The sequence below is a fragment of the Phalangium opilio genome, unplaced genomic scaffold (genome assembly GCF_054372755.1).
Source record: "Phalangium opilio isolate 3A_F unplaced genomic scaffold, DU_Popi_V2 ptg000056l_1, whole genome shotgun sequence".
Taxonomy (NCBI): Eukaryota; Metazoa; Arthropoda; class Arachnida; order Opiliones; family Phalangiidae; genus Phalangium; species Phalangium opilio.
In genome coordinates this window covers 5,868,719-5,886,254 of record NW_028324175.1, presented here as the reverse complement: position 1 = coordinate 5,886,254, position 17,536 = coordinate 5,868,719, and the positions used below count along the sequence as shown (strand labels likewise).

Here is a 17,536-nt window from a genome sequence, read left to right as displayed (position 1 = left end):
ATACAACTTTTCGAAGAAAACAAATTTCCCTGAGTTTTCCAGGTTTTTCCCGTATATGGAGCATCCTATGGAGCAAATGTTAACGAACGAGAGTGGTGGGCAAATAGGACTATTACATACTCAGAGGGCATCCCCGTATCTCTATTAGAACCAGAGTTATAAGCCTTCAAAGTATAGTGTAATGTTAATCCTATGGAGGGTATGTTTGTTTACTTTTTGCTTAATTACTCGGCCCCTGTTTGTCGTAGCCCTACGTTTTTAGTATGGTTGGATGGGGGTCAAATAGGACTATAACATAATCAAAGGACATCCCCGTATCTCTAGTAGAACCAGAGTTATGAGCCTACAAAGTTTAGTGTAATGTTAATCCTGTGGAGGGGAGTATGTTTACGAACATTTTGCTTAATTACTTGGCCCTTGTTTCACACAAATTTCCCTCAATTTTACTAAGAAATTTTAAATTTCCCTGAGGTTTTTGTCAACTATTTTTTTCCCTGATTTTTCCAGGTTTGTATGAACCCTGAGGAAGTATGTTCCAAACACAAAAGGACACGCAATTGCGCTATAGAGAAACTAGGGAAAGTTTCAAGATGATATACCTATAGTTATTGAATATATTCAAGATGGGTTTTATCGTAGAACAGAGTTTCTAGTGACTCAAATCAGGGATATTAGATGTTTTAAATTAAGAGGCATTAGAATTTTAATGGGAGAGGGAAATTGTGGAAAGTTATCGGCGTGTGCCCTGTGCTATCGCCTTATTTCACACGCTGGAGGTAAGGGTAAGGTAGAGCATAGCCAACTCAATCACGTAGGGGTAGGAGGTTCTATTTAGCAAACGCCATGCACTAAACCAATGGAGGGTGGTGCAGTAGTCCTTGATTATTTTAAACCCTAATTAAATGTACTAATTATAGTTTGTAATAAGAGATCATAATTATTTTAATTTGAATTAGTTTTATGTTTATAATAAGACTGTTCCTTTAAGGTTACTTAAACTATCCCTTTAAGAAAAGACAAAGGGACATTATAAGATGGAGGCTTATAAAACAAAGAGCTACTGAATGAGGAGGTCGTTCAGGTATAGGCTAAAGAATGACGTGCGGTGCAGCTAGGGATTACCGCATTACTGTCTGTGTAATGGTTTTCCATTATTATAGTGAAGGATAAGCTTACGAGCTCACAGGTATGCGACGTTACAGAGAAGACAGTTCTACAGAAGATGCATGCGTCATGGACTCATGGCTGCTGATAAGGATTGCTGTCGTTACCGAGGAGGATTTGCCATCGAACTGTAATGAACATCACTCTTCTTATAAGGAAGGACCAAAGAGGAACTACGTTATACCTTTTACAAAAGGTGCCATGGAATTACAAATACTGAATTATCAGTCTTGAGTTTATTAAAGGTTTAGAGCTTAAATTATTACTTGATCTAAACCCCTCTAATAAAACCACTAAGTCATAATAGAACGTCAGGTCATGATGTAACACCATAAGTTCATAAGATATGTTCATGTTCCATAAGTTTGTTTAATTAATCTCTGGTAACTTAGAAACTCAGCTTGTAATTTTGAAGTGAGTGAGTGAGGTCATAAGATCATAGATTCGAGGATGTAAAGCGAGCGGAGCCTGGTGAGTGGGGCGCTGCTGTCAAAGGCCTAATTAGTAATGCAGATACTAAATAGGAGGACCTAGATGGAACTTGGTCCTGCATGCAAAAAAAATTAACCACTTGCACAGAGTGTAGTAAGGACTTCAATTGAGTTCTCGCTTAATTGTCGTTCTCCTTCTCGAACTAGTTATCATCTCGAGCTGCTGTAAGTCTCTCAGTAGCATTACTTAGCATTGAAAGTCACATACTTATGGAAGGAACAAATCACTTATAAACTTATGGTAACACCAATTTAACTAGTGCCCTATAACTAGAACGATCATGTTGAGGATAATATGGAATTAAACTTCCTCTCTCACTTGTTTTTACTTTTGCGCTCCTTGAGAGCTGCAAAACTATTAGCTGGTCATCTTCCGGCTGGGAACCTATACCCCCTTTCTTCCCCATTTTTTGGTGTGACCTTCTGCACCATATTTAAAGGCCCCCGTATTTCAAATTTCCCGCTCAAAAAACTGCATATAGACCTAGGTGGCTTCACAAATTTTATTTCAAATTAAATTTATGTATCGTGATCCCATCGCAGGTAAAATTTGGGTCTCTGATAAAATACTCGACTCCGTTCAAGATACCAACTCCTTCTTTAACTCTCCAAGGATTTTAAAAACAAATACATCTGGATGAAGACCCGCTCACACGCCATTTAAGAAAGCAGCTTAAACTTTCAGATTCAAATTCCCAGCCTACTTGTTCAATGACCATGTCAAGAGTGCATTATTTGTTAAAAATAATATTGTGTTACAAACAAGTTGATTCTACATTTCGAAAAAATGCTGATTTAACAACGTTTCTGATAACTCGTAAAATCCTTCAAGGTCAGTTTCTACTACGTCACGCCGATCACGCGTACTTTTATAAAACCAGTCTCTTTGGTACGTGTACTGAACGCCCCCTGTGTGACGTCGACAAGAATAGTAAACCAATGAGTAAAACTATCAGCTGCCCAAACAATTTTACGAAGCGCAGCTAGATGGGCAACTCCCGTTTCAATCGAAAAAATTATGCATAAGGGGTTTCATACCGTTTCCCCCAGTGTTGCCAGGCCGTTGGTGAGTCAATAGATTGCAGAGTGAAAGGCTAGCAGTTCAGTTTCACTCAGAGCAACCTGACTCGCAGAACTAGGGCCTAACAACACCGCACTGAAGTTTAAACCGAGGGGGGGGAAGAACTTTCCACAGCCCCTTTATTGAAAACTATCAATGCCGCGCCAAATTAGTAAGTTGCTGTCTGTTCGTGTAACCGCGGCTTAAAAATAAATTCTAGATTTATTGGTTCGTCCAGGGACACCAGCTAAAGGAAATTTGTTGACTCCGTAATTTTTAGCACGGGTGTCATTTATATGGACTCTTTGTTTTAGGCGAGATTGTCACGCCTAGCTTCCTTCCAAAGTAATAATAAATGAAGCATAATTACTTTATAGTATTTTGAAAAAACCGAGGGGACAGACACTGCGAACGCTTAACCCGGTTCACCCTGCAAAACCGCCTTTCAAATCGCTAGCAAATGAACTAATGCCCTATTACTAAGATAGCCAGTGAGAGCTCCTTTTGAGACCCTGTACTTGAACTCGAAACTTAAAGGACAAGCTCAGGTAACATAATATTATAGCCGCGTCAAGCCTATTTTATTCAGATTCGCGCGACATTATTAGTAGACTCGGGAGTCTCGGGCGCTCGCGCTTGGCTTCCGTCGTTCTCGAACTAGCTCGAGTAAGCCTCTAGCATTACGAAGTATAGGTAGTGTCATCCTTACGGAACATATCGCTTCTAAACTTAATGGTGTCTACAATCATAGACGGGAAACACTTCCCGGTATTCAGATCCTTATAAGACCGAGTAGACTATAGATAATATGAAAGCGAACGAGAGACAAAAGCGGGGTCCATGACGTACCGCTTGCCAGGCGCAATCGTCACACTCAATTGTTGAAAGTGCAGCTCAATGTCGATGTCTTTTCAGGGTGACCTAAACCTTAATCCAATGACCAGATCGTATTTTACCGCAACACACCGTGATGGCACCCCGTATTTTTCGGAGCCAGTCATGTACGTTGACAATTACTTGTGGTCTGAGCGTCACGAGAAGGTTCAACGGGTAACGCCGGGAGCCTTGAACGACCTCGGATTGCTTTCTCCCGTGGTATGTCATGCCTCATCTTGGAGGAAAGAGTTATATGGACCGAGGGTATCTCTAACGTACTTCCATCAATGGCAATCATGTCCTATCCAGAATGCTCGTGGCCCCAACCCCCCGCAAGGTCCTCTGGGAGACGTTCATCACCGCGTTGTCCACAAACGAGTCTACTACGTCCCACTCTTTCCTCCTAGGTCTCACTTGACAAAAAACTAAAGGCTTCCATTCCGCGACCGCAGATCTGGTGGGGTGTCATCGTAGCCTGCTTCGCCATCACGGCCGTTGAGACCATCCAGAGTGGATTAAGAGAACTGAGAATCACTCCTCATCGCATCTTCAACATTCTATCTCTCTACTTCGGAGCCCTCTTGGCGAAAGGTAGCGTATGGCGTTTAAACGTATCAATCCTGTAACCATGGACCTTGTCGGCAACTTGACCCTCATAGTATTCGCGGCGTTAAAGGGAGGGTCAAGTAGAAAATCAAGTGATTTTCTCAATGTTAAGGCATTTCCCTATTTTTGCGTCGCTCAGCCATATCCGGAAGGTGATACAATTAGGCCAATAACAGCGCTAGGGTCGACGGTTCTAGCAAACGCAGCCGGGGTCTACGACTATTGGGAGTGCGCGCTGGGGAGATAAACCGGATGTGAGGAAGCGCTTTAGAACGACGAAATAATTCCTCCTTGACGCGTTTTACATCAGCCGCTGACGTCAAGTACTATTAGAGCCTAGTAGGTATAGGTAATAGAATGGCTAGGAGGCAGGTATGCAGGTATAGCGTTTCGGACAGAGGAAATACGGGTTGGACGTGCTCCTTCCTTTTGACCATGCACGGCGTATCAAAAAGCACGAAGAACTTATATAATGTAGCGAGCGGCGTTGCCGGCAGTTAGATGCATTCATTAGTATATTCGTTTCCAACCAAATATTTCATATGGACAAACAAAAGCCGCAGTTGGACCAGCAGGTTCTTTTCTGCCTTTGTATTTCACTCAAATCTGACTAACAAGTACTAGGCCTACAAAATAAATGGAATTATGATTGTTTATATTCCACAGAATGCTGTCAATAGCCTAGATTTTGAATTACCAGGGATAGATTTAATTTGAGAAGTAGGAATGGAGAACAGAGTAATATTTGGACGCGCGTCAAAGTACCGGACCCCCTTCCACGGGACGGAGGGGGGGGGCGTATGAAAGAAGAGGCGGAAGGGTCATAGCGATAGAGGAAAGAAGGAATTACGTCACTATTTTTCGACGTCCCCGTCAGCAACGTCATCAAAACGTACCTGTTTAAGTGAGCCAATAAGATAAAAGATTCTACGAGGAAATCGGCTGTATAACGGGTACTGGGTAGACAGTATCTTCGATCAGCGGTTTCTGGCAATTCGAGTACGCTGTTGAGACGTAAACGAAAGCCAATTTCTCGTCAAAAGCTTGAAAAAGCTCGAGGACATTTTTCGTCCCGATGAAGTTGATGGCCAGGGCCTTTCTACAATAATTCAAGGGATTAAAGCGCAACACGCTCTCGAGTAATAAGAAGTAACTTGAGCGGTTCGTTGAACTTTGTGGTGGCGGCCAAATGGAAGACGATGGAAGCGTTTCGCCGTAACATCTCCCTGTCCGACTCGGACAATCCGAGTCCCTCTTGCGAGACATCTCCCCAGACGGCAACTACCTTGGACAGGGCTTCCGGTCTTTTCTCTCGAAGACGGTCGAAGACCTAAACGCGAGCAGGCACCACCACCACCGTCCGTTATACGCGCGTCTTACAATTAGGGTTGAAAATGCGCCTTCATACCTTCGATTTGAGCAGATTTTTCAGGCGATCTTCACCCACTGGATCGGTGGCTCTGGAACCTTTGGGCCGAATTAGAACGTAGGCGTTCTTGACCAGAGGACACGAATAGAAAATCTTCTCCAAAAAGATCTAATCGAAATGAAAACATCTTTTAATCGAAGTACAATCGATGGTGGCCGAGCGATAACGCGTCACTCTATCGGCATCATCGCGAGTGAAGGGATCAGGTTACCCCGAGTTGGGAAAGATTATGATTTTCTTGGCGAGAAAGCCAGTTACCCCCGTGATGAATACTCCCTTGTTGTCATAAAAATCTAGTACTCCTTGCCTCTGTCCGTCCATAGCGAAACCAAGCGGAGCCGTGACTAGGAAAGGCGATTAATTAAGTAACTAATAATTATTTATATTATGGTTAATCGCCATTAAGAAATACGGAGAGTTCCACGCGCAGGACATGATACTACTCGGAAAAAGCCAGTTGCTCGGATTCCTCGACGTTATTCTTAAGTTGAAATTTCGAAAAGAACTTTCATCATTTTGGAAATGTATCTTTTACCGCGTTTTCATCAATTGATTTCGACATTTTTACCACCGCGTTGACGCGTTTCTCGGTTTTTGTACTAGGGTAATGGCAGCGCCTGACCGAAGGCCTTACCTTAGACTGCGGGAAGATTACGTCGAGTGTCAAGACGCTTTCTCTCCAAGCTCTCAATCGAAACTGAACTTGTAATATTTTTGGGAGAGAAAGAGATTCGGGGAGAGGGTTCGAACTTCGAAACGCCTTGCAAAAAATGCAAACTACGTTTAAACGTAATTACTAATTTCGTCATACTTTTTGCCAAAATTCTTTTGTCTGTCAGAAGTCAATCATTCGACGTAAATAACTAAAGTTTCGCTTTAAATTCAACGTTAAAAGTAAATATCTCGAACGAGAAGTATGGCGCGCGCGTTACGTCAGCTTCAACTTTCGAACTACATTTCTTAAATCTTTTTTAATTTTGAATATAATCATATAATAGATAATAATTAGAAAAAGTTCTAGGAGGAATTAACCTTGAAGGCCTTAGGCGCTCTTTTGTGGCAGCAACAGCCAACCGTAATTAAGCCAAATCCAAATAAACGTTAATTACTGATAATAAGATGGATGGGCGGCGTAATACGGCGTCCAACCTTTGACCCACGATACTTCTTGATATCAACAAAGATATTAAAATTGGAACTAACTGAAATTATAAGTGCCGCGAAGGGCTTGGGAGCAATCTGACGATCACGTAGCCACTCGCGTACCAAGTCGCCAAAGAAAGTACCGGCGATCTGACTGATTCTGGAGGATTACTCGGTTCTATGAAAATAATGGAATGTGGTTTTCCATTACACCAGTCACTTTGAAGCTGTTTATTGTTGGGACACCGATTTTACCCGAAACGTACCACTCCTCTACCCGTCTCCCATTGTTAGCCCGTCTTAATTTTTCCAAGGTTGGCAATTTCTCGCGAGACCCGCTCTCTATCGCGTATCCGACCCCTCGCTTTGAAAAAAAAAAGAAAGAAATGTTTTGAGAAGAGATTGCAATCTAGTTTAGTCAAAGGTCTTTGTGAAGGGTAAAACCCGAGGGGCTCGTCACTACGCCTCCGTGGTGGTCATCCCCAGACGGGCCCCTCCTCCCATCATACACAAAATGGATAATTTAAACCTCCCCCGGGTTTTTCAGGGTCGAACCCCCAGCAGCATCAGCCAGCGCGTGGCGCCGAAAACAAGATAGAGAGAGACTGAATGTAATAAGTCAGTCAAGGTCCGGGATAAGATTAAAATAGGGGTGGTGGTATTCCCTTTACTGCATGGTTGTTTACCAGGTAGATTTTTGAAAAGACGCTTTACAAGTGGAAAAGTACCCCGCTCCCTCTATACAGAATGTAGCCCGAAATCTTATGTCGCAATGAAATATAAACTGCGAAAGTTGAGGGGTTTGGGGGGAACTACTTCTCATCGACTATTCATTTGTGATTTTCTCTCGTGTTAGGAAATTCTTCCACGAGAAGTGACAGTCATTTCAAAAAGGCGGAAGATTCCTAATTGGAATGCAAATTATATCCAGGATACCTTGAATTAATTAAATAGTAATAATTAGGCTAGGGAATTTAAATATGGACTAAAACGTTAGGAAGTTTGATTTCTCGGGTTGACGAAAACTGCAATCATGCAACTGGTTTAAGCGCGGTGTTCCGCTTTACGAGAAATACCAGGAATACGTATTTCTTGAAGAATCGACTTTGTTCATGACAAATCATATCCTTAAAATCCTTGCCATTTATAACGTTCTTTTGTTATAGGCTTAAAAATATTATGGGAAAATGTAAGGAAATCATCTGAAAATATATAGTTTTAAAAGTAAGCCGCGGGAACTTGAAGATCTGAAAATTGATTTAAGATTTAATTCATCATTGAGTCGCTTTCAATGTTCGCCTATTTATCAAAAAACCCACTGTTTTTTTACAATCTTTCTGGAACAAAGCCGACTTAACGTGACGCAATACTCTAATTCCGAGTACATCCCTTGATGGGAAACTTCCGTTTTCCACCTCCCGGATGTGTCATCCATATCACTCGTACACGAGACGCGAACATTTGTCAGGCTGACGCGATCTATCTAGTTTAAAAGCGGCTGTCTTTCTTAATTTCAACTCATTTTAGACAGTACAATGTTGCATTCCATCATTTGCGTCTTGTTCCTTAGCTCCTTTCAACTCTTAAACGCCTTGAATCAGACGGATAATTATTTCGTAGGTTTCGTTTAGTACACGTTGACGTTGGCGTTTAAATTTAAAGGTACATTTCAGGATGAATCGAAATACGTCGAAGAAGTTCGACGTCACATGCAAGAGGTCAGAGACCAATTTGGTGACGAACTGAAGGACACCTACGAGCGGGACATTACCGATTATATTCGTCGACGCAAAAGATCGAGTAGTACGAGCACTTCGCTTTCCCACGCATTTAATCACGCATAGTTTATCGGTACCAATACCTCAAAGTAGCTATAGTTACCATTTTGAAAAGAATCTACTTCTAGGGATTGGGACCGATCAACGAGTCGTTGTTGCGCGACATAATAATAATCTGGCTAAAGACGAATTTCTTTTGTCAGTTGGCAAAGGTTGCGATTTGCCTAAGCAAATCGGTATTAACGACGCTTGCATGTGTCAATCGGGACCTCACAAAACCATGGTCGAGTTGGAAATGATCAACGGAGATATATCCGGCAACACCGTAAATCAAACGAAAGATAAACTCGGGAAACATATTTTAAATCATTTCATTCATTGGTATATAGTTGCAAATACCGTGGTGCATTTCCATCGACAGATGCAGCAGTTCTTGCTCTTCACCCACGCACAAATGCGTCGCCGTCGACAAAGAGATGGTCAAAGTACCGGTAAGTACGCGTCTTCGAGTCGCGACCTTAAAAGGCCCGGAAGGTTTCCATTCTAAGTCCCACCCAAAACTTAGATGGAAGTCAATTAGAGACAAATATGTCCGAGAAAAGAAAATTATGGACGGACAGAAATTGAGCGGCAGTGGTTGTTCGAGCAGAGAGGTATGGGACCTCTACGAAAGCCTTCATTTCCTTAAAGACTCGATTAGCCACAGAAAGTACGTGAATACAAGAAAAATAAACAGCTAGATTTAACGATTCTTGTTTCCACGCAGAACAATTAACAATATGTCTCAAGCAAATAGAGACGAGGCGGCCGATAAGAATCCTGATAAGCCAGAAGATAGTCATGAGGAAATGGTTTTTGAACATGAAGATGAGGACTTCATTACACTGTTAAAAAAAATGGAATTGTTTGAAACCTTTAGAGGTGTTTCCTAATGCATCCCCAGCAGCACCCCTATTGGTGTTTAAAAGCACCATTCGAGAGGATGTCAATACGCACCTTTCAAAACGGTGCGAAATAATACCTTCTCTGAAGGTGCTTTTTATATCCGGTGAGGTGTTTTAATCACTTTGAATAGAGGTGTATATTAATACCAGAAAAAGTGTTAATAAACCCTTTAAAAAAAGGTCTTTTTGAGACTAATTTGGTGTTTTAAAATTCCATTGACGTTGGTGCTTTTTAATTCTTGTTAGGTTTAAACCATCACCCTTAATAGAGGATTATAATTATACCAGAAAGGTGTCTATCAACTCTGTAAAAGATGTTTTTTGAAATTATTTTTTTCAAAACACATGAGTTACCATAGATTAGTCTTTCAAAATAGCTGCTCAAAATCTGCTGCTCAAATCCAGTGGATTAAGGGTAAACGTTTTTTCTGCTGTAAGCCTTATTCAACCGTGTAAGAATTGATGCGTGTGAAATGGTTACGTTTAACCTTTACTGTATATCCTCAATAGTTCTACTTAAGGACCTGATTTACATAATTTAAATGTGTATTTAATTTTCGGCTCACTGTGAACCGTCAAGACCTCCTCAAAGACACACGAATTCAAGGAACCAATCCGAACAACGCTTACCAAAATATTTAGAAGTAACATTTAGCGAAACTAGGAAAGTTAAATTTCATGTTTACACTGTATATAAATATTTTAAAGCTGAATTAAAAAGTAAACACCAAATTTGAAATGTTAATATAAAAGATCTTCTTGGAATATTGAAATGAAACAGAGCTTTATAGCTACAAAACTACTTAAAGAATCGTAATGCCAAAACATACTTAACATATTTTCATTTAATATTCTACAATAAGAATATGTTATGGTTTTGCAAGATATAATTTTATCCTACTCGTGATATGCGTGTAGTGTTTCGACTCAGATGCAATCTTCATTACTCGTTCTATATAAACTTTCACTTGTGTCGTTCCGAAGAAAGAAAATTATCTTAAATATTTAAATAAATATAAAAGATATTAATTTTTTTAATCGTCAGTATTTTAGCTTAATTCTAGTTAAGTGGTTTTAAGAACGTTATTCTTAAAATGATTTTAAACATAGCTATTGTTGACGTTTGACTCCTAGCGTAAACCGTTTTCACAATTTTTGGAAATTTAGGGTATATAAGGCGATTGATTGACAAATGGTAGGAATAAGCGCTATTGCGTGAACCTTTGGTCGAAGCCCTGCCATTGGGAGGCTGGTCGCTTCTCTTAACTTAAGCCGATCGCGCGTACATCTTAATCCCAACGATGATAATGGAGTAGAAGCCAATGTTTCAGTTTGGCGTGAATGTGGTATACACAGAAGACTATATGATGGTGTTGTCAGAAGACAATAACTACAGATTAGCGTGTATGTGGTATATACCATTAGAAAAACAAGTGTGGTGATAGAGTAATGAAGTAGAATTTTTACCTCTCTCCAAGTGACTGGACGTGTCTGTGGGTCTGTCTGTCACCGCGTTCGCAGTTGGCAAATCGAAGCAAACGTGTTCGCAGTATAAAGAAATTCGGAAAATGTTACTTCGTTGCTATATCCATCTTATTTAACGTCAATCATTAACTATCCGTTACACCTTCATCTGCTGTCTAACAACCAATTGTTTCACCCAAAGCTAACCGGTATTTAATGGTTTCTAACAACAACCCCATGCACTAGTCTTTCGTGTACACCACATACGCCACACGTCCACACGTGAGACATGAGAAACGTCTAGCATCCTAATGGCAGAGCTTCCACCAAAGGATCACGCAATTGCGCGTTTCTTATCTCTTAGTGTGAATCAATCACCTTATATACCCAAAATTTACAAACGTTCTGATATAGGTGTTTCCTAGAAGTATAACTTTATAGATAGCTATGTTTAAAATTATTTTAGGAATTAAATTTCTGAAACCGACTTAACTATAATTAACGTAAAATACTGACGATTAAAATAATTAATATAATTTATATTTAATTAATTATTTAAGATAAATTTATTTCTTTGAAGTGACACAAGTGAGAGTTTATATAGAACGAGTAATGAAGATTGCATCTGAATCGAAACACTACACGCATATCAAAGTTAATATAAAGCGAGTAGGGTGATAAGATCTCTTCCAAAAGGATAACATTTTCTTTTTGCATAATATTAAATGGAAATATTTTAAATATTTTTCGGCATTACGATTCTTTTAGTAGTTGTGTAGCTATAAAGCTTTGTTTCATCTTGGACACACAGATACGTCCAGTGTAATACCTCTCCGTGACGTCATCGTCACTCGGAGTGATAAAAACTTGTGTCAAGGGGAAATTCAAGTGATAATTTTATGAATTACTCTAATTCCAAGACATTCCAGCATATTGAACTCTTCGAGAATTATTTTCCAATGATTGAAAAATCAAAATAAGTATAAATTCCTTCAAATATTAGAATAAGCTAGTCCTAAGAAATGTAAAATAATTTAGATTTTTAAAATCTTTGGGTTATTTTTAGGATGCTTCACTGTGCAGGTAGAATTAGTGAGATTATTTCCCTCTAAGCTCATATCAATAACCTTTCACTTAAAAAGACACCATATCAGCTTAAAATGTGTAAAGTAAAGCCCAAAGGTGTTTATTCGCACCATTCGAACAGATTTATATTAAAAACACTATTTCCGTTTAAAAAACAATTTAATAAGGGTCAATTAACACCTAAAGGTGTGTCTACGTACCACTGAATCACAATTTCCTTAAAAAATACCTTAAAAGAGTCAACTAGCACCTTTTTACGAAGAAAACACCATTTCAGTTAAAAAACACTCCAAAAAGAGTGTATAAACACCTCAAGGTATTTCCGAACACCCATGAAACACCTTTTTTTCTAACAGTGTATCGAGGAGCCAATTAATGAGGCGGCAAATGCGCTGTCCGATGCTGACCAAGGAAATAACAGTTTGCCTAAGCCAAGAAAAACCAGCTCTACGTCTAGCTTGAGAGCAAGTGACAGTCGGCCCAGTACGTCTTCAAGCAAACGTGAAAGTGAAGAAACATTTATGAAATCAGCCAAATATAAAAAGCCAAAACAAAAGGTTGATGCCTATGAACAAACGCTCCTAAATATTTGGAAAGAAAATACAGGTAAAATCAATGCTAGCTCCTGCAATGCCATCCCAGAGGATCCGGATCGTTTATTTCTGTTGAGCCTAGAAAAGGATTTTAAATCTTTAAATGATAAAAACAAAAGAAAAGCAAAACATGCACTCATGCAAGTGCTCGATGATTTGCTTGAAGAGGAAGAACGTGACAAATTGGCAGAGCAAATTAATTAATAATCTGTATTTTCATAATAAAATCATTTTTATTAAACGAGTAATCTTTAACGTCCTTGGTATTCCATTTTACCATTAATAGTAAAATATTCCTTATAAGAATCTCTTATCTGTATGGCTCCTCTTCTACATGCTCTACCTCCTTGCCGAGGAAGCCCGGTCATATTACTGTTATGGTTAAGTCTCCATTCCCCTTTGACCAAATTTCCATGTTCATCAATATGGTCACCGTATTTGATTGGACAATACAAACGCCTATCAGTTTGTTCTTCCTTCGTCATCAAGAAGTTGTGCAAACATACTGCAGCTTTTACAACAGCCTCAGCATTCACTGGGTCAAGAGGTATAGGGCTTTGCAAACATCTAAATCTAGAACTGAGAATCCCAAATGAATTCTCAATGGTCATCCTAGCACGAGACAATCTATAGTTGAAAGTGTCTTGATCAGCTGGGAGATTTCTGCCAGCATAAGGGCGCATTAAATTGGGTTTAAGAGGAAAGGCAGCATCACCAACAAAACAAAACGGAAGTTCAGGCCCATTTTCTTCAATTTTTCTTGGTTGCGGAAAGAAATTTTCATCTTCAATTGCTTTCCCCAACTCTGAACCACCAAAAACACCACTCCATCACTTATTCCACCGAAATTTCCAATGTCTACAAATGTAAATTTATAATATGCGTCGCACACCGCCATCAACACAATACTGTAGGTTCCTTTGTAGTTGAACAAGATGGCCCAAGGGCTGGGCCTTAATAGTAATTTTACACGGCTCACGTGACCCCCCGTATAGTTGATCTCCAATAAATCGTACAACTAAAAACATTTCTGAAACGCAATCGTGTATCCCCTTAATTTCTAATAACGTCACATTTCAAATAATATTAATGAAACTAAATTGTGCACCCCACTAAAGTATAATTTTTAAAAACGATACGAATCAAATAATGTATCTAAAACAAAATCCTGGATCCCCTAAACCAGAAATCACTATGACCGTAAACCGTCCCCTCTATTTTACGAAACCTAACCTAACCATTCAGCATAATCTCTGATGTATCACGCGCACAAAGTGCAGCAGTGCACGAAAATTATCAACTTGTTTCTTTCACTCAAAAAAGCCCGCGAGATTTAAACTACCTTTCTTTCCTCTCTCTCCTCTCCGAGCGGGATGCCCCCTCTCCCTCTTCCCCCTCTCACTAATATACCAGGCAGGCAGCGGAGCTTCGTTTCACTCCAATCTGGGTTCCATCTCTCTTCGTATCGCCATCGCGTACGCTAGTGATCTCTCTCTCCCATCGTAAGCGTACGCGAAACCGGTTTCGCGGACGCGTCCGGCACAGGGGATTGGTGCCCTTTCTTAAATTTTAACGGAATAAAATTCCGTGTAAAATTAAAAACATAGAGCCAGAATTAGCAGGTGCGACCAATTCATTATGTTTTCCGTCCAAGGAGCCAACACAATTAAGGAAATTCCACTTTTGAAAATAATTTAACGCGGATGTCATCATTGCTTTTTTAGTCATTGGTGGAAGATATATTGGCTGAACTGCATTCCATATGACGTTACAAGTCTTTGGTACAATTTTAGCAACGGTTGATTTACCAATTCGATACGCTAATGACAAAGTTCGATAGCTATCTCTAGTTGTCAAATACCTATAGAAAAGCTAGTAAATTTACAACCAATTCAAATAATTAAACATAATACAAATATTACCTCAATGTGATGTAAAGTCTTTCTTTAGCAGATATGGCTTTTCGGTAATGGGTGTCTTGTTTAGTTAAATTATCTTTAACGAGACTCAATAAATAATCAAATTGGCTGGGTGTGACTCGAAACACTTCTCTGTACATATTGTCATTATGATATTCATAGCAAATTCTCATTTTCGGTATTAAATTGTGGAAGTCACCATCTACAGGTCGGTCCTAAAACACTTCTCGTACCCATATTCTTCTCTTTTTTTTATTCGATTACGGTGATTTAATATCAGAAGAGAAGCTATTACATTATTATTGAAACTTAAAATATTCTTCTGTTTGGAACACACAGGTGCCATGTTTAATTCCTACAGGAAAGAAGCAACCTCGATGACGAAATCATTTATGACGTCAAAATATAAGCGTACGTTATTGGTTGATCCTTTGCGAACAACGCAAAACTTGCAAAAATCTTTGGCACGCCAAAGAATTTTGCTCTCTTCGCAAGCCTCGCTTAGTAGACGTTTTTTCTGGTGTGAACGAAACGCGACGGATGAGAGCGAACAATGCGAATGCGGCGAACGTGGCGAAAGACGCGAAAACGGTTGGTGTGGACGGGCTATTACTAAACAAGAACTGCCTTTCTCAAGCGAGAAAAACTAGCCCCTCTACTTTAAGGGGATTTCCCTTTTTACAAACAGGTTTTGGGGTCTCTTGGCCACCAACAGCGCCAGCCCGCCTTATATAGAGGCTTGGTCGAAAAGTAAAAAGGGGTACAGCAAGGATACATATGTGATAAATATGTTGACAGAGAATGGACAAAATCTGGCCGTTACAGTACTATCCCCGAATGAAGCACAACGCCTTCAAACTGCGCCACGTCCTTTCAACGGAAGGCAATTCGACGGTAGTCGGCCTGAAAGGGAGAGATTTTCAAATCCTCGAAGCTCTGTCGCGAAAATTGCGATTCCAGTGAGGATATAAGCTCCGTTATCCGAGGGACTAGTCATTCCGCGTAATAGGTGGACGGACGCAATTTCAGAGCATTTGACTAGTCGCTCACTCGCTAACTTTGAACACTTAACGAAAACTTTTGTTTATAACGCAGGTACCGGCTTTCAACGGTTCACGGGTAGTTGAGCGGTTTTCAAAAGAGCGTTTTGGAATAAAGCGGTTCCCAAAACAGCGGTTTGCAAAACCTCGTGGAAGCAAAACCGCGGTTGCTGTTTTCGCGTTTCTCAATACAGCGCTATTTCCCAAAACAGCGGTTGCTGTTTCCGCCCAAACTGTGATTGATAGGGAGGGAAATCTCTATTATATTAAGTATATAGGACAAAGAACAATATTATGCAAAAAGGAGTAATGTTATATCGGAACTAAATATAAAATATAATTTTTTGGAAAAGGCATATTATTTTGGGAAGTTAATGAAGATAAACAACAATATTTTGGAAAAGGCGTACTTCCGTACGCTCAAGATATAAACGCTGTAATCAAAATGCGCTAAAACGACAAATGGCTATAATGGCAAACGCTTTTATGAAAAAGCCGTTTTGGACAATGCTATTTTGATAACACGCCCAATCGATAACATACCCTTTCAACGTCGTCCAACGGACAGTGGGGTTTCTGCGACCAAAACATGCCGGGAAACCAGTGCTCGGGACTGATAGGAATGGTGGCCCGAAACGTAAGATGACTTAGATAGATGTCCCCCCACCCCCCTTTATGACCACGCATATCGCTTTAAACGCTGAATAGGAGGTTGACGTGGGCATTTCAACGGTGACCCCGACTCCGGAACGCGGTCGCTTCGTGGACTTTTCCTTCCCGTACGCCTACGACGAAATTACCTTCGTCACCAAAGAACCGGAGTCGCGCGATTTGGTCGACGACCTCCTTTTCACCAAACCCTTTCAAGTTCAAGTACAGACTGTTAAAGAAGTCTTTGCGCGTTGCGTTTTTCGCACATATTTTACTATATTTCAAAAACTATTAGAGCTAGCGCTCTGGAATAAAGTGCGTTATAAAAGATTTGCATTCCTCTTTCATATTTTACCCGTTCCACAGTTGTCCTTTGCATACTTATACCGGAAACCAGAAATGTCAAAATTATCATTATTGGATTCTCGAGGATATAAATGCGATTTTCGGATTCCTTGGGGTCGATTCATGTTTGAAAAGTTTTCACCAAATTCAATTCGGATCAATAGGTCACGAGTAATCAGCCTTTATTCAAAATCTGGCAACTTTGGTTAGATTGGCGATAATTCATAATCGAGTATCGAATCTTTGTCGTAATAATGCTTGTTATATGTTATGGCACCTTATGCGTATATATATGATTGGTCTTGTGGCGCAATACTTCGAAACAAATCAGACGTTGATTAAAGGGATGGTGAAGTGGAAAATAAAGTAATTTTTTATTGATTTTTCCATAAGACAGTGAAACATCCAAGAAATAACACCGAACGATTTTTAAACTACGATTAGCTTGAAATTTCATGAATAATTTTAAATAAGGACCTCCGACCAATCGCGTAGCGCCCTGCCTTTTTATGAACAATTTTCTCTTGGCACGCTGCGTGTTGAATAAATTTATCGCGAGACTTGAAAAAATTTGCGCGATGTGACAATTGTGGCGCGAGACATGGAGCGTGCCACGAGAATTTTGTTAACAAAAAGGCACGGCGTTACGCGATTGGTCGGTGTTCCTTTTTTGAAACTATTCTTAAAATCTTAGCCTAATTTGAATATTAAAATAAATGGAAGGTATTTCCTGAATTTTTCATTATGCATACTGGTCTCAGGATTAGTAGAAGAATCAATAAAAAATCACTTTAATTTCCTTTTCCCCTCCCTTTAAGAGAAAACCTGCGTCTTTTGAAGGAGAGAAGCGATTAGAAAATATTGTTATTTGGGCCATGATATCATAATATTTAGAACTCACATTAATTACATTTGGGCCTTCAGCCCGACTCATTGCAGCCCAGTGA

General features: G+C 39.9%; 3 protein-coding genes across 5 annotated transcripts; 2 read left to right on the top strand and 1 right to left on the bottom strand.

Moving 5' to 3' along the window:
• The first annotated feature begins 3,637 nt into the window (after nucleotides 1-3,637).
• Nucleotides 3,638-5,145, top strand: LOC149668216 (uncharacterized). Of its 2 annotated transcripts, none has more exons than XR_016367983.1 (3): nucleotides 3,638-3,810; nucleotides 3,901-4,182; nucleotides 4,864-5,145. XR_016367983.1 is itself a non-coding variant. In XM_089841055.1 (3 exons), the coding sequence occupies exons 1-3, from the start codon at nucleotides 3,652-3,654 to the stop codon at nucleotides 4,875-4,877; spliced, it is 312 nt and encodes a 103-aa protein (XP_089697181.1). In that variant the 5' UTR covers nucleotides 3,638-3,651; the 3' UTR covers nucleotides 4,878-5,145. The 2 variants fall into 2 exon arrangements, 1 of the variants encoding a protein (XP_089697181.1); XM_089841055.1 differs by having other exon boundaries at nucleotides 4,044-4,182.
• Nucleotides 5,125-5,753, bottom strand: LOC149668215 (putative fatty acyl-CoA reductase CG5065). Its single transcript, XM_089841251.1, has 4 exons — nucleotides 5,699-5,753; nucleotides 5,606-5,664; nucleotides 5,352-5,527; nucleotides 5,125-5,296 (listed from the first exon to the last, which is right to left on the bottom strand). Exons 1-4 carry the CDS (start codon nucleotides 5,751-5,753, stop codon nucleotides 5,125-5,127), a joined length of 462 nt encoding a protein of 153 aa, XP_089697377.1.
• A 2,216-nt stretch (nucleotides 5,754-7,969) lies between these two features.
• Nucleotides 7,970-9,250, top strand: LOC149668214 (uncharacterized). Of its 2 annotated transcripts, XM_089841303.1 has the most exons (5): nucleotides 7,970-8,385; nucleotides 8,443-8,572; nucleotides 8,751-8,872; nucleotides 8,937-9,038; nucleotides 9,113-9,194. In XM_089841303.1, the coding sequence occupies exons 1-5, from the start codon at nucleotides 8,305-8,307 to the stop codon at nucleotides 9,125-9,127; spliced, it is 450 nt and encodes a 149-aa protein (XP_089697429.1). In that variant the 5' UTR covers nucleotides 7,970-8,304; the 3' UTR covers nucleotides 9,128-9,194. The 2 variants fall into 2 exon arrangements, with proteins under 2 accessions (XP_089697429.1, XP_089697428.1); XM_089841302.1 differs by having other exon boundaries at nucleotides 8,751-9,038; nucleotides 9,113-9,250.
• Nucleotides 9,251-17,536: the final 8,286 nt, after the last annotated feature.

Coding starts and splice junctions, on each gene's coding strand:
- LOC149668216 (XM_089841055.1), top strand. CDS start 3,652: ATGACCAGATCGTATTTTACCGCAACACACCGTGATGGCACCCCGTAT. Junction 3,811..4,043: donor TCGGATTGCTTTCTCCCGTG/GTATGTCATGCC, acceptor CCGCGACCGCAG/ATCTGGTGGGGTGTCATCGT.
- LOC149668215 (XM_089841251.1), bottom strand. CDS start 5,753: ATGTTTTCATTTCGATTAGATCTTTTTGGAGAAGATTTTCTATTCGTG. Junction 5,665..5,698: donor TTTTCTATTCGTGTCCTCTG/GTCAAGAACGCC, acceptor TTCGGCCCAAAG/GTTCCAGAGCCACCGATCCA. Junction 5,297..5,351: donor AAGTTCAACGAACCGCTCAA/GTTACTTCTTAT, acceptor GAATTATTGTAG/AAAGGCCCTGGCCATCAACT.
- LOC149668214 (XM_089841302.1), top strand. CDS start 8,305: ATGTTGCATTCCATCATTTGCGTCTTGTTCCTTAGCTCCTTTCAACTC. Junction 8,573..8,750: donor TCGACGCAAAAGATCGAGTA/GTACGAGCACTT, acceptor TTCTTTTGTCAG/TTGGCAAAGGTTGCGATTTG. Junction 9,039..9,112: donor AAGAGATGGTCAAAGTACCG/GTAAGTACGCGT, acceptor CCCAAAACTTAG/ATGGAAGTCAATTAGAGACA.